The sequence below is a fragment of the Schistocerca gregaria genome, chromosome 9 (genome assembly GCF_023897955.1).
Source record: "Schistocerca gregaria isolate iqSchGreg1 chromosome 9, iqSchGreg1.2, whole genome shotgun sequence".
Taxonomy (NCBI): domain Eukaryota; kingdom Metazoa; phylum Arthropoda; class Insecta; order Orthoptera; family Acrididae; genus Schistocerca; species Schistocerca gregaria.
The window spans coordinates 142635792-142653156 of NC_064928.1; the positions used below are offsets into that span (position 1 = coordinate 142635792).

Sequence of the window (17365 nt, forward strand, 5' to 3'; positions counted from 1 at the left end):
TGCTTGCATGTTCGTCAATCAATGCCAAGAAAGTGATCGAGAGACTCCAATAGGAAATGTCACAGGAAGAAACTTAACTATATTCTGTCTATATTGTTGTTAAAGTAAGAAAAGTTCAGAATTGTGCATCAAGGTAGGAGGAACTGAGAGCAGTCTTGAGTTAAATCTTCTGTGGTTTCCCTGAACCATTTGATCCAGTTCCCAAGATGATACCTTGAACAAGACAGTGGCCAAGTTTCCTTGTCCAGTGAAGGTGTTGCTCTGTCCTTAATGACACTGATACTAACTGCCTTCAAAAATCTGCCTCTTCTATTTTCGGCTGTCGGAACATCTTAGTCCGAGTTCCTTTAATGTGTTTCCAAAGGTCGTCTGTTAAATATGTGAAAATAGCAGAACATTTTTTATGAATGTGTGTCTTCTGTTGCAGCAATGTCCTCTCTTGTAGGTACCGGGAATCGGCAGCAGGACACCAAGGAGAAAGCTGTCCAGTCTGCAGCCGAATGGAATGCCACATTCAATCGTGGCCGCCGCGACCAGCGCCGTTGCTGCTTTGATCTTCAGACGTTCACCATCCACTACCCACATAATCGTGCAGTGAAAATGGTTCCGAAGGATGTTCCCAAAATTGGATATTACCCAGTCGCGCTCATTCCTGGACAGTATACTGATTATTATAAGAGGTCTGTCTGTTTACAGTTTCCCCATTGTACTCCCTTCCTTTCATAAACATGCTTGAATCATTAATATCCTGACAATTCCCATAATCGGGGAATTGTCAATTATATGCCATACAGTTATAAGGATACTTAAACACGAATGGATACCAACGTTTTAATGCGAAGTCATTGCTCTGTGGACTGCTTTATTCATATAGAGAACAAATAATTATGTTGGTTGCAGAAAGCGAACTCTTTTTGAGGCAGTTCTTAGTGACTAAAATCTCGATGCCAGCTTTATTGGATTAATAAAGAATTATTATGCCGAAGCAATATTAGTCACCTTCCTGCCTTCACTGGCGCAACAGTTTAAGTTTACAATGGACCTTGTTGTCTAATAGATGAAGATTGTGAAACATGAATCTCTTGTGCTGGTGATGGTGGATATAAGGCCCAGTAGTAATCTGGCTTGACACATTTTAAATAAACGCTCAGGAGGCACTGTCAAAATTTTAGTCATCATCAAGTTCCTGAAATTGGTGTAATCCCTAGAGCATTGAGTGTATAGATGATGTTAACTGACTTTCTTTTGAAATATTAACCCTCTTAATACTTCTTTAATCTGTCTGGAATCTATAATTCAGTAGCGCAATGTCAGTGCTACAAGGGACATAACCCAGTGTGTCTGACTTCTGTTTTTAAATTGGTAATTAATGTTTGAGTAGCACTGTGTAATTATGTTCAGAGGCAGTCTATGCCACAACTGATATTGCCTGTGGTCCTGCGGCTGATGGGCTAGAATAAGCCTGTGACGGGACTGTAGTTAGACTGGAGTTATCAATAATGAAATACTATCTGAAAGAAGCTATATAAATATTCAGACAAATCTTGGTAAGATTTCAAAGTGGTGCAAAGATTGGCATCTTGCTTCAAATGTTCAGAAATGTAAAATTTGCACTTCGCAAAACAAAACAAAAATGTAGTATCCTATGACAATGATATCAGTGAGTCACAGTTGGGATCGGCTAACTCATACAAATACATGGGTGTAACACTTTATGAAATTAAATGTTCATAGAGTCTCAGTTGTGCCTAAAGCCGGTAGTAGGGTGAACTGGTAGGCTCCTAAGTTTCAAGAACCATCTTTAAATGATGATTCTATAAATATATTGCAACCTCCTGTATGAGTGTGGCATAAGGATGGAGCAGGATATTGTGTAGATTTTTTGGGGGGATGGTACGCCTTTCCAGCTGTTCTTGAGGATGAAAGAAGACAAAGGGTATAAGATGATATGGTGAAGAAAATCTGTCAGGTCTGGGTCTGTGAAGACCTTAGTGAGACCTTGAGCAGAATTCTCGTCACTGCCGATGCACTGTCCCCCAGTGGCCAAACTATAAGGTAGTGATTTTTTTTGGTTTGAAAGGGATGTCAGCCGGCAAAAGACAGGTTCTGTTGATGGTTAGTGGAATTGTTGTGGATGAAGCCATCAGAGAGGTGAAAGTCAACCTTCAGAAATGTCTGAGGAGGACAAGGCGAAGCCAATTGGAGAGAAGGTGTTTCTGCTATGGAGCAGTGAGTATTTGGTGTCTTGGCCCTGGGTCCAAACCATGAAGTTATTATCAGTGAACCTGAACCATGCAAGGGTTTGGAATTTTAGGTGTCTATTAAAATTTCCTCTTGATGGTTCATAGACAGATTGGCATACAAGAGTGCCATGAGGGTGCCCATGGCGGTGCTGCAGATTTGTTTGTGCATCTTTCACTCAAAGGAGAAGTAATTAATATGTATTCTTATCGGGGAGATTTCTTTTGGACGCAACTCCGTAATGGGAACTGTTTATAGCAAGCTGAATCAGCTTTAAACTTGTTTGGTGTTGGGTTTGATCTATATTACTGGGCAATTAACTCAGTACCAGTTTCAGGTAGCCTATCTAATGGCTTCCAGGGCTAACAAAAAAATGTGATTTTCAGTATTTTGCATAATTATTGACTGAATTTAAAAATTTAAAATTCTGTCATAATCTGCTTATTGAGATGTCATTTTATGTTAAAAGTTTAACATAGTGAGACAAGTTTTACAATTTGAAACTGTCTGTGTCTAAAGGCAGTGTAACTGAATGGCGTGCAAATACTCAGCCTATATTCAACAGCATTTGAGACTGAGAGCACTTAGCAACTGGTGACAAACCTTTACAGAACTTTATCTCACTGACTTCCTCCATAAATTGATGAATGGAAAAAGTTTATTGGCTACTACAATTTCGCTGTACATCTATTAAAACTTAAGCATCAGTAAATACATTTTAATTTATTACTTCTTTTGTACTATCTTTATTCATAACACATTTTGCGGGCATTATCTACATGTACCACTGAATCTACCTGCATAATTGTATCGTGTATGGCACATAGTTCAGGAGATATGACACCATAAACATCAAGATGCGTAAAAACTGCCATTTTGCCTAAAATGGAGTGCAAATTACTGAGACTTAGTGACTTCCAACAATTGGTAAACATAATTTCAAACCTTTTCTAAACTTTTTCAAATTTACGTGCTTCACATCAGTTGTTTACACATTTACTCATTTGTGAAGTAATGAAACACTAGAAACTTTTTAATGTAGGTGTTCAAGTCTTCAAAGACTCAGCAGTTTACTGTTTAAGAAATAGGACAAAAAGGAGATGCAAAAAATAACAGGGAAAGGAAAATGGGGGGTCAGGTTCCAGGGCAAACAGAGATGAGAATGTAAAAGGAGCAAATAAAGTTGAGGAGACAGATCTTGTATGAGAAATGAGAGTAGGGAATCTAGTGGAGTGCAAGTTCCCTTCTCCAGAGTTCAGAGAACCTAGTATGAGATGGGAGGATTAGTATCGCCTATAACAGGCACTCAGATCCCACGAGTCAATGCTGTAGAGCATGTTCAGAAACTGGGAGCTGAGCATCCCAAAGGTGGACTCTTCTTCTATGTCCTTTATGTGCTTATCCACTTTCTTGGCAGTCGTACTTCTATAAAAATGATGTAGTGTGGACACAAGTTGGTTGATAATGTATGTGCTTTTACACATTACTCTCCTTCAATTTGTAGGATTTATCAGTGGTGGGGCTATAGTAGTCAGCGGCGGGTGGGTGCACAAGGCATGTTTTTATGGCTGATATAATTGCAGGAACATTGGGGTTGAGCTAATGGTCTGGAAATACCCTACAGCTTGACTAAGATGTTAGGAAACTTACATAAGGCAATAGTGGGCCATGTGGAGGACACTGCCATACATAGAATCTCAATTTCATTTTTTACCAGTAAATGCCTGATTCTTTAAGAAACTAAGCTGTCATGTTTAAAACAGCTTCAAACATTGGATTACTTTAAAAATTAGTTAATGTATTAAATGTTTGACATTAAGAATACAAGTGAGGAATACTGTCTACAAAGTGTGTTGCAATTGAATTCAGTAGTAAAGAAGTAACAAATTAAAATGTCATGCCAGATGTTGGAGTTTTACTATGCACCATTTTAAGCAGAAGCGAGAGTCTATACAAGGCCGATGTACTTGAGGACAATATTATGGAAATGGAAGTAAGTCACTGCAGCAAAATAGTAACGCAAATTCTTTACAGACGAATGGAAAAACTGGTAGAAGCGAACCTCGGGGAAGATCAGTGTGGATTCCATAGAAATGTTGGAACACGTGACGCAATACTGATCTTACGACTTACCTGAGAAAAAACATTAAGGAAAGGCAAACCTACCTGTATAACATTTGTAGACTTAGAGAAAGCTTTTGACAATGTTGACTGGAATACTCTCTTTCAAATTCTGAAGGTGGCAAGGGTAAAATACTGGGAGCGAAAGGCTATTTACAATTTGTACAGAAACCACATGGCAGTTATGAGTCGAGGGACATGAAAGGGAAGTAGTGCTTGAGAAGGGAGTGAGACAGGATTGTAGCCTCTCCCCGATGTTATTCAATCTGTATATTGAGCAAGCAGTGAAGGAAACAAAAGAAAAATTCGGAGTAGATATTAAAATTCATGGAGAAGAAATAAAAACTTTGAGGTTCGCCAGTGACATTATAATTCTGTCAGAGACAGCAATTGGATAGAAGGGACAGTGTCTTAAAAGGGGGATATAAGATGAACATCAACAAAAGCAAAATGAGGATAACGGAATGTAGTCGAATTAAGTTGGGTGATGCTGGGGGAATTGGATTAGGAAATAAGACACTTAAAGTAGTAAAACAGTTTTGCTATTTGGGGAGCAAAATAACTGATGATGGTTGAAGTAGAGAAGATATAAAATGTAGACTGGCAATGGCAAGGAAAGCGTTTCTAAAGAAGAGAAATTTGTTAATGTCGAGTATAGATTTAAGTGTCAGGAAGTCATTTCTGTAAGTGTTTGTATGGAGTGTAGCCATGTATGAAAGTGAAACATGGACGATAAATAGTTTGGACAAGAAGAGAATAGAAGCTTTCGAAATGTGGTGCTACAGAAGAATGCTGAAGATTAGATGGGTAGATCACATAACTAATGAGGAAGTATTGAATAGGATTGGGAAGAAGAGAAGTTTGTGGCACAACTTGACTAGAAGAAGGGATCGGATAGTAGGACATGTTCTGAAGCATTAAGGGATCACCAGTTTAGTATTGGAGGGCAGCGTGGAGGGTAAAAATCGTAGAGGGAGACCAAGAGATGAATACACTTAGCAAATTCGTCGCAGGTTTGAATCCTCCCTCGGGCATGGTTGTTTGTGATGCCCTTAGGTTAGTTAGGTTTGAGTAGTTCTAGGGGAGTGATGACCTCTGCAGTTAAGTCCCATAGTGCTCAGAGCCATTTGAAGTAAGCAGATTCAGAAGGATGTAGGGTAGGTTGCAGTTAAGTACTGGGAGATGAAGAAGCCTGCACAGGTTAGGGTAGCATGGAGAGCTGCATCAAACCAGTCTCAGGACTGAAGACAACAACAACAACAAGTTTTTCTTGCATCTAGATGTCTATGATAACATATCTCCTGAACTGTGTGTTGTTCAATGATACAATTTTTCAGGTTCATTCAGTGGTGTTTCTGGATACTGGAGTTTTATTGCATGAACTTTTCTCTCTTTTGTCACGTTGTAGGGGATCTCAGCGAGAAAAAGTTTTATGTAGGTTTGAAATTACATGTGAAGTTAATTGGAAGTAACTAAGTGCTCACATTCTGAAATCTCGTACCAATAAATTCCAGGTATTCGTTTGTTGTCAGTCACTCTGCCTTGGGACAAACACCCAGTTTGTAACTGTAATACTTTTCTTACAGTGTAAAACTTTCAGGATTATGCCCCTTAATGAGTAGGTTATAACAAAATTTTAAATTTTGTCAGTGATTACAAGAAATGTTGAAAATCAAATTTTTGTTGCCTCTGGAAGCTGTTAAATAGCAGCCAGCAACTGGTATTGCTTTCTGGGATAGTCATAATATAGATGTCAAAATGTGACTGGCACGCTGTATGTGTTGCTTGTATTGAAAAAAGTTTAACTGCAAATGCAGGTTGGCAGTATTTAATTGTGACTGCTCGTTTTTCAATTTTCAGCTATACACCTGCGGAGCTCCGCTACTTCCCTCTCAACACGGTGCTGTACGGTCCGCTGAAGCCCAACGAACGACACCAGGAGCCTCTGCCAGGCTCTGGAGGTGGCGGCTCAGATGGGAGCCAGTCCGACTCCGATGATTCCAGCTCCTCTTCAGATTCGAGGTCAGTACAGGCAGTGACTTCATATTTAAGCGAGGTTTCTACAGCAGCTGCCGCTTCTGGCATCCCAGTCTTCATTGTTTGCGGTCATTTCTGTCTCCTCCATTAAGACCTCTCGCTGCCATTGCTTCATTGACGTCGCCTTTCCAGCATCTCACAGGTTTACAGCTCTTTCTTCTTTGATGTGGAATCCTTTTTTGGCTATCTTGTGTCTGGCATATGCTGTAAGTGACCATACCAGAGTAGGCGCTTCCTTTCTATGTTGTCCTTGATTGTGCTTTCGACATTCATAACCTCTCCGACCCTATCATATCTAATATGATCATGCCTGGAATATCCACAACTCTGTCCTCAGAAATCCATCTCGACAGGCAGCAGGCGATCTTTCTGCCTCTGAGTTAGTTCCCACAACTCTGCTCCACATGTTGTGATAATTTCAATAGTTGTGTGGTAGATTGTATGTTTTGTTCTGCGCATTATGTTTTTGCTCCAGAGAATACCATTTAGTTGTTCTATGGCTCACTTGCCCTGGCCAATTTTATTGTTTATATCATCCATACTTCTACCCTTTGACAACAGTGTCACTCCAAGGTACTGAAAATTATGACACCCTTTAATAGTATCAGCACCGAGTTGTAAGTCGTTACCAGTATTTTCTCCCTCTTTCAGATATTGTGTTTTAGATACATTTATGACAAGACCCCATTTTTCATATCTTCTTTTAATTTGCAGTGCTTGTAATTTGCATCTTTCTCATCTCCAGCTACTAACAATTAGTCATCAGCAAAAAATAAGGTGAACAAGATCTCATCGTCTATAGGGATACCCATTCCTCCTCATTTCCTTTTCCAGGATTTTTGTGCCACCTCTAGGTAAATCTTAGAAGAGAGTGTAGGGGTGAGTGTGCATTCCTGGTGTACTCCCTTTGTCACCTAAAACTCTTGAGACGGTTGATTTCTCGCTTTTACCATTGCCGTACAACCTTGGTAGAGGAGTCTGACATAGCTCAGTGACATGCCATTATCAATTAGACATGTTAATAGCTTGTTCTGTAGAACAGTGTCATAAGGTTTCTGGAGACCTACAAAGACACGGTGGGTCGTAAGGCCTCTTGCTGTCCTTTTCTCCACTAAGTTTTTGAGGACAAATACTCCCATCAGTACAGGAGTGACCAGATCTGAATCCATTTTGTTCTTCAGATTCAGTAATTTCTTCTTCTTCTTCTTCTTCTTCTTCTATCCTCTTTTTTAGGATACTGCCATAGTCTCGCCATGGATGGCATCACACTAATACCACGATAGTTTGCACAATTTCTCCTTTTGCCTTTTTTAAATATTGATGTAATTGTTGCCTTTTTCCACTCCTTTGCGGCTTTGTCACCTCGAAGGCTTTTGTCAAAAATCACTGCTAATACCTCAAGAGTTTTGACGGTGCTACTTTAAGCAGTTCTATATAAATTAATCTTGGACCTGGTGACTTTCTATTTTCCATGGCATTAATTTCATTTTGGACCTCCTTCGGGAATGTCAGTGTAATATTATTATTGATTTCAATGTCTGGTGGGTTCTCACTGAATGCCGCTCTGTTCTCAGGTAGTAGTCCGTGGTAGTGTTGTACCCATTCCTGAAGCTTTTTACATCAGTCAGAAAATATTCCAGGTTGACTCTGCTTCGTTAATCAGGTTGATGACGTGTCTTTACAGCATGGAAAATGAGGAATTATCTCACGAATTTAATCAAGGAAATCTTGACAATTCTGAGAGGTTCTAGGGGGGAGTTGAACTGCTCGTTGATGGAAAGAAACGTCCTGAACCACTTTGTTACTCTCTCTCTCTCTCTCTCTCTCTCTCTCTCTCTCTCTCTCTCTCTCTCTCTCTCTCTCTCCGTCAGTTTGACAAAAATAAAACACAGGAAATAGAAACTACAGGTTGGTATATCAACACTATAGGATAGATTGCTATTCACCCTAAAGATGACTCATTGAGTGCAAACAAACAAAACAAAAACAAAAACAAAAAACATTACACTTACAGCCAAATTCTTCTTTGGCAAACACATACGCGCACGCACGCGCACACACACACACACACACACACACACACACACACACACACACACACACATGCGCGCGCGCCGTCGTCTTTTGGTTGTGGCCGTCTGCAGCTCAAAGGGTCATCTTTACAGTGAGTAGCAATCTATTCTTTTTCTAATGTTGTTGACAACAGTTTGAAACATGTTTCTACAAGGATTTCTCTTATACGTAAGGTTATTGCACAGTGAATGGCACAGCACGGCACAGAATGGTGACAGATGAGAGCATCGAAGGAATTTCCAGGCACAGCAGTAGTTTACATCTTAACAAAATCATTGATTGAAAATCCTAGCTGAACTTGGAATAATCACTACTAAATTATGTGTGCAGCTGTGAAAACCAGTACATGAATCTTGCCATCAAATACAACAGTGGTCAATCCATGGAAATTTGAAATTTCAACCAGTAAAAATCTGGTAATATAGGGAAACCGTTTAAATTAATCAAAGTTGCCACCACAGTAGTAGTGTTATTAAATTGCTTCTGCCTTAAGCGTTACATGCAAACCTGCTTCAAGTCATAATTTCAGAACTATTATTATGGTTATTATTTGTATTATTGTAATCATCATCACTATTCAATTTGAAATGCAAAATCTTCTTACCAGGTATTGAAACAGTAACAACATGACTAGACATGAGATCTTTGTGAAGTAGTTTAACCTTGAGTGAAACAGGGAAAAGAGAAAAGAAGTTCCAGTGTTCAAGAGAAGGAACAGGCGCTCCAAATCCTGGCATTTAGGATACCTGACAAGCAGAATGTGTTTCTGTAGTTTCTTTAACTTATCTTCATCATACGTACTGCTTACCCTCTCTTCCCTCTTTCTTGCCTTTCCTCTTCTGCTGGTGTAACATTTTATATAAAAATATTTCAGTAGCAAAACACAATATAATTTATGTATATGGCAGCCCAAGATTAATTGCAATGTAAACTGGTATTCATTACATGACACAAAATAGACATCAAAAGCAATTTTAATTTATTTATATATGCCTTGTGGCTTCACTATAAATCACATGTACATTAGGTAAAAGTGTCAAATTCCAAAAGAAAAATACACTCCTGGAAATTGAAATAAGAACACCACGAATTCATTGTCCCAGGAAGGGGAAACTTTATTGACACATTCCTGGGGTCAGATACATCACATGATCACACTGACAGAACCACAGGCACATAGACACAGGCAACAGAGCATGCACAATGTCAGCACTAGTACAGTGTATATCCACCTTTCGCAGCAATGCAGGCTGCTATTCTCCCATGGAGACGATCGTAGAGATGCTGGATGTAGTCCTGTGGAACGGCTTGCCATGCCATTTCCACCTGGCACCTCAGTTGGACCAGCTTTCGTGCTGGACGTGCAGACGGTGTGAGACGACGCTTCATCCAGTCACAAACATGCTCAATGGGGGACAGATCCGGAGATCTTGCTGGCCAGGGTAGTTGACTTACACCTTCTAGAGCACGTTGGGTGGCACGGGATACATGCGGACGTGCATTGTCCTGTTGGAACCGCAAGTTCCCTTGCCGGTCTAGGAATGGTAGAACGATGGGTTCGATGACAGTTTGGATGTACCGTGCACTATTCAGTGTCTCCTCGATGATCACCAGAGGTGTACAGCCAGTGTAGGAGATCGCTCCCCGCACCATGATGCCGGGTGTTGGCCGTGTGTGCCTCGGTCGTATGCAGTCCTGATTGTGGCGCTCACCTGCACGGCGCCAAACACGCATACGACCATCATTGTCACCAAGGCAGAAGTGACTCTCATTGCTGAAGACGACACATCTCCATTCATCCCTCCATTCACGCCTGTCGCGACACCACTGGAGGCGGGCTGCACGATGTTGGGGCGTGAGCGGAAGACGGCCTAACGGTGTGCGGGACCGTAACCCAGCTTCATGGAGACGGTTGCGAATGGTCCTCGCCGATACCCCAGGAGCAACAGTGTCCCTAATTTGCTGGGAAGTGGCGGTGCGGTCCCCTACGGCACTGCGTAGGATCCTACGGTCTTGGCGTGCATCCATGCGTCGCTGCGGTCCGGTCCCAAGTCGACGGGCACGTGCACCTTCCGCCGACCACTGGCGACAACATCGATGTACTGTGGAGACCTCACACCCCACGTGTTGAGCAATTCGGCGGTACATCCACCCGGCCCTCCGCATGCCCACTATACGCCCTCGCCCAAAGTCCGTCAACTGCACATACGGTTCACGTTCACGCTGTCGCGGCATGCTACCAGTGTTAAAGACTGCGATGGAGCTCCGTATGCCACGGCATACTGGCTGACACTGACGGCGGCGGTGCACAAATGCTGCGCAGCTAGCGCCATTCGACGGCCAACACCGCGGTTCCTGGTGTGTCCGCTGTGCCGTGCGTGTGATCATTGCTTGTACAGCCCTCTCACAGTGTCCGGAGCAAGTATGGTGGGTCTGACACACCGGTGTCAATGTGTTCTTTTTTCCATTTCCAGGAGTGTATATTTCGTGAAATAGAAAATTTGTTGTTAAAATGTGTCAGTTAAGTTGTTGTTGTCTTCAGTCCAAAGCCTTGTTTGATGCAACCTACATCCTTCTGAATCTGCTTAGGATATTCATCTCTTAGTCTCCCTCTAAGATTTTTACCCTCAATGCTTCCCTCCAGTACTAATTTGGTGATCCCTTGATGTCTCGAATGTGTCCTACCAACCGATCCCTTCTTCTAGTCTCCTTGTGCCACAAATTCCTCTTCTCCCCATTTCTGTTCAGTACCTCCTCTTTAGTTATGTCATCTACCCATCTAATCTGCATTCTTCTGTACCACTAGATTTCAAAAGCTTCTATTCTCTACTTCTCTAAAATGTTTATTGTCCATGTTTAACATCTATTCATGGCTACACTCCATACAAATACTTTCAGAAAAGACTTTCTGACACTCAAATCTATACTCTGTGTTAACAAACTTCTCTTCTTCAGAAACGCTTACCTTGCCCTTGTCAGTCTACATTTTATATTCTCTCTACTTTGACCATTCTTGGTTCTTTTGCTACCCAAAGAGCAAAACTCATCAACTACTTTGAGCCTCTCATTTCCTAATCTAATTCCCTCAGCATAGCCTGATTTAATTTGACTACATTCCATTATCCTCGTTTTGCTTTTGTTGATGATCATCTTGTAGCCTCCTTTCGAGAGACTGCCCATTCTGTTCAACTGTTCTTCCAAGTCCCTTGCTGTCTCTGACAGAATTTCAATGTCACTGGTGAACCTCATGGTTTTTATTTCTTCTCCCTGGATTTTAATTCGTACACCAGATTTTTCTTTGGTTTCCTTTACTGCTTGTTCAATATACAGAGTGAATAACACTGGGGATAGGTTACAACCCCCTCTGACTCCCTTCTCAACCATTGCTTGCCTTTCATGCCCCTCGACTCTTATAACTGCCTTCTGGTTGCTGTGTAAATTATAAATAGCTTTTCATTGTCTGTATTTTGCCCCTGCCACCTTCAGAATTTGAAAGAGAGTATTCTAGTTGACGTTGTCAAAAGCGTACTATAAGTCTACGAATGCTAGAAATGCAGTTTTGCCATTCCTTAACCTAGGTTCTAAGATCAGTATCACCTCGTGTGTTCCTACATTTCTACAGAATCCAAATCGATCTTTCCTGAGGTCGGCTCTACCAGATTTTCCATTCACCTGTAAAGAATTCATGTCAGTATTTTGCAACTGTGACTTATTAAACTGATAGTTCGGTAATTTTCAATTGAGAAAATTAGTAAATTATGAGACAGAGTTGCTTCAGGCAGTGAAATGTGTCCTAGTGCTGACAGACCCAGAAAAGTAAAAGGAGACACTTCTCAGCTTTTGAACTATTAGTTCTTTCCTCAGCAAGGAGAGAAGAGTAGATTTGGAAGAGTTAAATAGAAACGACATACCATTTAGACCCCAGTATGGGAGGTGTGACAAAAGTCTGGCCAGCAATTCTCATAATTTATTGAAATGTGTGTCATTCACAGTTCTGGAGCTGTTGCAGTTTTGAATATTGTGGGGTTGAGTATATCCTGATAAACCTTGACTTATTCACTGTATGTTTTAGATGTTTATTTTCAACAAACATAAAAAGTCTGTTGTCCGCTGCACAGGAAAACCTTTACTTTGGTTCACTTTATTGATTTCGACAGATTAAACTTCCATCTTCGGAAACGAAATAGGCCCAAATCATTGATAAGCCATTGTAAAAAAAAGGCACTTTTTATGTTGGCTTACCAATTATTTAGACCTATTTTTTTTCTGAAGATGACAGATGAAACAAATGAAACCAGATACAGGATTTTTTTGTGCAGCTGACGGCTGACTTCTTATCTTTGTTGAAATATTTGAACCTGCTGAACTACACCTATGAGCAACATTATAAATTATTATTTTTGTGATCCATATGTAATTGCATCTTCAGCCGTATGCAAATGACCATCTCCCTATGTACACTACAGGCCATTAAAATTGCTACACCACGAAGATGACGTGCTACAGACGTGATTTTTAACTGACAGGAAGAAGATGCTGTGATATGCAAATGATTAGCTTTTCAGAGCATTCACACAAGCTTGGCACCGGTGGCAACACCTACAATGTGCTGACATGAGGAAAGTTTCCAACCGATTTCTCATACACAAACAGCAGTTGCCTGGTGAAACGTTGTTGTGATGCCTCGTGTAAGGAGAAATGCGTACTATCACATTTCCGACTTTGATGAACGTCAGGTTGTAGCCTATCGCGATTGTGGTTAACTGTATCGTGACATTGCTGCTTGCATTGGTCGAGATCCAATGACTGTTAGCAGAATATGGAATCGGTGGGTTCAGGAGGGTAATACGGAATGCCATGCTGGATCCCAATGGCCTCATATCACTAGCAGTCGAGATGACAGGCATCTTATCCGCATGGCTGTAACGGATCGTGCAGCTACGTCTCGATCCCTGAGTCAACAGATGGGGACGTTTGCAAGACAACAAACATCTGCACGAACAGTTTGACGACGTTTTTAGCAGCACAGACTATCAGCTCGAAGACCATGGCTGCGGTTACCCTTGACGCTGAATCACAGACAGGAGTGACTGCGATGGTGTACTCAAAGACGAACCTGGGTGCACGAATGGCAAAACATCATTTATTCGGATGAATCTAGGTTCTGGGTACAGCATCATGATAGTCGCATCCGAGTTTGGCGACATCGCACTGAACGCACATTGGAAGCGTGTATTAGTCATCGCCATACTGGCATATCACCCAGCATGATGGTATGGGATGCCATTGGTTACGTGTCTCGGTCACCTCTTGTTCGCATTGACGGCACTTTGAACAGTGGACATTACATTTCAGATGTGTTATGACCCATCGCTCTACCCTTCATTCGATCACTGCGAAACCCTACATTTCAGCAGGATAATGGACGACCGCATGTTGCAGGTCCTGTACGGGCCTTTCTAGATACAGAAAATGTTTGACTGCTGTCCTGGCCACCACATTTTCAGATCTCTCACCAATTGAAAATGTGTGGTCAATGGTGGCCAAGCAACTGGCCCGTCACAATATGCCAGTCACTGCTCTTGATGAACTGTGGTATTGTGTTGAAGCTGCATGGGCAACTGTACCTGTACATGCCATCCAAGCTCTGTTTGACTCAATACCCAGGCATATCAAGGCCGTTATTATGGGCAGAGGTGGTTGTTCTGGGTATTGATTTTCATGATCTATGCACCCAAATTGTGTGAAAATGTAATCACATGTCAGTTCTAGTATAATATATCTGTCCAGTGAATACCCATTTATCATCTGCATTTCTTCTTGGTGTAGCAATTTTAATGGTCAGTAGTTTATTCAAGATATAGTTAATTAGACAAATGTGTTGTAGTCCATAATCTGATCTCTAGGTAACAGTGCTTTATATCTCGGACTTATAACAAACTGGGGGGGGGGGGGGGGGGGGCGGTCTCTCTCTTGCTTGTGTTTGCTCCTTTAAATTGAGCCCAATGCATTGTGTGTGTGAATTTGTCCACATATGTGAATCTTAGCCTGCAGTTGGTCGGATTTTGCCGTGCTTCATTCTTAACATTACGTGTATTCGATCTTATCTTTGTAGATCTGCAGGTCTGCTTTTGCAGCATGTGCCTTGCTTTTCAGTTTGTATTTTAATTTTGCTTGTCACTGTGATATCATCTGCTTGTGATGTCTGTGTGATGGTGTACTGTTTTTTATTGGCATGCCAAATGATGCCATGTTACACTAGATTAAACAAAAGTAGATATGTTGCATGCAAATATACATATATACTCTGCAATCCACCTTATGATGTGTGGCAGTGGTTGTGTCTGATACCATTATAGGAAACCCTTTCTGTGCTCTGGCTTAGAATGGCGGATGGGAAAAATGTTTGTTGCTAAGCACCATTTGAGCTCTTATTTTTCTTGCCATGGTCATTTTGTGAGATGCATGTTGTATGTTTCCTGTCTATTCTTGTGATGTATGCTTTCAGTATTCCAACAATAACCCTGTCTGTGATCGACGACACTTGTCTTTTAGTGCTTGTCTTTGAAATTTTTTTGCACTGAGTCTCGTGACGAATTGTGCCCCACTATTTGTTATGCCACCCCCCCCCCCGCCCCCCCCCCCTGCTTTCTCTCTCTCTCTCTCTCTCTCTCTCTCTCTCTCTCTCTCTCTCTCTCTCTCTCCCCCCTCATATTTATGCATGTACGCATGACAGAACACACATTTTGTTTTAAACCAGTTGGACACGTTTGTGATAGAGCACTGTACTTTCTCATTAGGCCAGCCAAGTTATTTTTTGTATTAAAGACTTAGGTTATTAAATAGGATCAGTTGGTTGTTGTGTACAATTTTAATGCAGATATGTAGTTATAAATGTCAAGAAAATACATTTCTACATCAGCCCACTGCAAGTTGTCTGATGGCATATGGCGGAGATATTTCTGATATCACTATCCCTCCACCCTCTTCCCTCACCCCTCCCTGTTCCATTCGCAAATTGCGCACGAGAAGAATGACAGTTGGTAAAGATCTGTATTAGCTCTAATTTCTCAGATTTCTTTGTCATGGTCATTTTTTGCGAGCTGTATGTGGAATGGGATAACATGTTGTTTTACCCTTCCTAGAAAGTGCTCTCTCAAAATTGCAATAGTAGATCTCTCTGTGATGCACAGTGCTTCTCTTGGAGCATTGGAGCATCTGCAACTGAAGTTCGTTGAGAAACTCCATAATGCTCTTGCGCTGACTAAACGATCCTGCGATGAAATGTGCCATTCTTTGTTGGATCTTCTCCCTCTCTTCTGTCAGTCCTCCCTGGTAATGGTTGCAGATAGGTGAACACTACTCCAGAACAGATTGAACAAGTCTCCATGTAAGCCTCTTCTTTAGTGAATGAATTACATTTCCTTGAGATTCTTCCTGTGAAACTCAGTCTAGCATCTGCTTTTCACACTATTTGCTTTATGTGGTCATTCCATTTACAGTAACTCCAGATAGATACTCAGATATTTTGTCATTAGTAGTGTAGTTGTACAATATTATGTTTCTTTTCCTACATTTATTTGTATTTAGTGTCAACTGCCAGTCCCTGCACCATTCGTTAACCTCTTGCAAGTACTTCTGCAAATTGTTACTGTTTTCTAGCACTGTCTGCGAAAAGCCTCAAAGGGCATCCATTGCCTTCTGATATATATATATATATATATATATATATATATATATATATATATATACACCTTGTAAATAGCAACTATGGCAATAAAAGAATTTTCATTTATTCTTGATTCACTGTTACATGGGCCCTCTCACAAATTTGTTTTCCTTTAGTAGCAGCTCTTCGAGTGACGGGAGCCAGGATTCGGACGACAGTGGATCTGAAGCCGGTGATGTGGTAGACCGAACGGACGATAAGAAGCCTGCGGTGTCGGACGATAATGCTGGCGGCGGCACGCCTACTGTCAACGGGACCGTCATCAAGGTCGAAGATGCGGCAGAGCTGAGGGACGCGACTGCCCGGTGCAAAGTGTGTGGCGGCGACCGCAACCGCAATATCAAGACGGGCCGGCCGGAGCCTCTGGTCCACTGTGCGAGCTGCACACAGAGCGGTAGGTCGCTTGTCGTGCGTCTCACCAGGTGACAGTCACTCGACTCCCGGGTGGGCCCCGTTGCCACCGGGGGTACACAGCAGACATCGTAGACGGACAGACTGGAGGCTAGTTTGGCATTTGCAAAAGGCAGGACATTGCAGATGACTGCTGCTTCAATCATTTTACACTACTTATTTTATAGGTCACCACGCACTCCCGATATTAGCCTTGCTAGCTAGTTTCATTGAAATGGACATCAATTCCAGACAGTGAATCTCTCCATTTAGGGATGAAAGAAAAAGATTTTCAATATACAAGTATATGTGTAATAACGTGAAACAAACTATCCAGTATTCACTACCAGATGACACAGCGGTGTCCTGTTCATTTCAACAGTGGGCTCCGTTGCCTGTAAGAACACTATAAGACTGAAGATAATGTGTAGACAATCTTACATGCAATGGTGATTCCGCTAGAAATGTGAGGAATTTGCTTTTTTTATTTTCATGTGTTTATGATTTAGTTTATCTAAAATTAGACACATATTCAGTTGTATACATTGTAATTGACAGGAGGGGGGAAGGAAAAATAGATTGGTATCTGGTGACAGTGGTGTCATTGTGTATTAAAGGGCTAATTTTTTAAAAAGAGCTGTTCAGGAAAGACTCTATTGGAGCTCACTCTTACGCCATTCCACAATCTTCTTCCCATCTTGTACTTTACCAGTGATCTTTGCAAGCTGATAGATGGTTTCTTTTCCCTTACATATTTACATTTGTCTTTTGACT

At 41.4% G+C, this 17365-nt stretch overlaps 1 protein-coding gene across 6 annotated transcripts in view; it reads left to right on the forward strand.

The window, feature by feature from the left end:
* LOC126291589 (microtubule-associated protein futsch-like) overlaps nt 1–17365 on the forward strand; it is a 263380-nt gene that overhangs the window by 124170 nt on the left and 121845 nt on the right. For 3 of the 6 annotated variants that reach the window (XM_049985126.1, XM_049985122.1, XM_049985127.1), the window contains 3 exons: nt 428–680; nt 6223–6384; nt 16318–16595. In XM_049985126.1, coding sequence (XP_049841083.1) covers nt 428–680; nt 6223–6384; nt 16318–16595 — 693 coding nt within the window. The remainder of the gene's footprint in view (nt 1–427; nt 681–6222; nt 6385–16317; nt 16596–17365) is intronic. The other 3 variants (XM_049985124.1, XM_049985125.1, XM_049985123.1) reach the window with 3 other exon arrangements.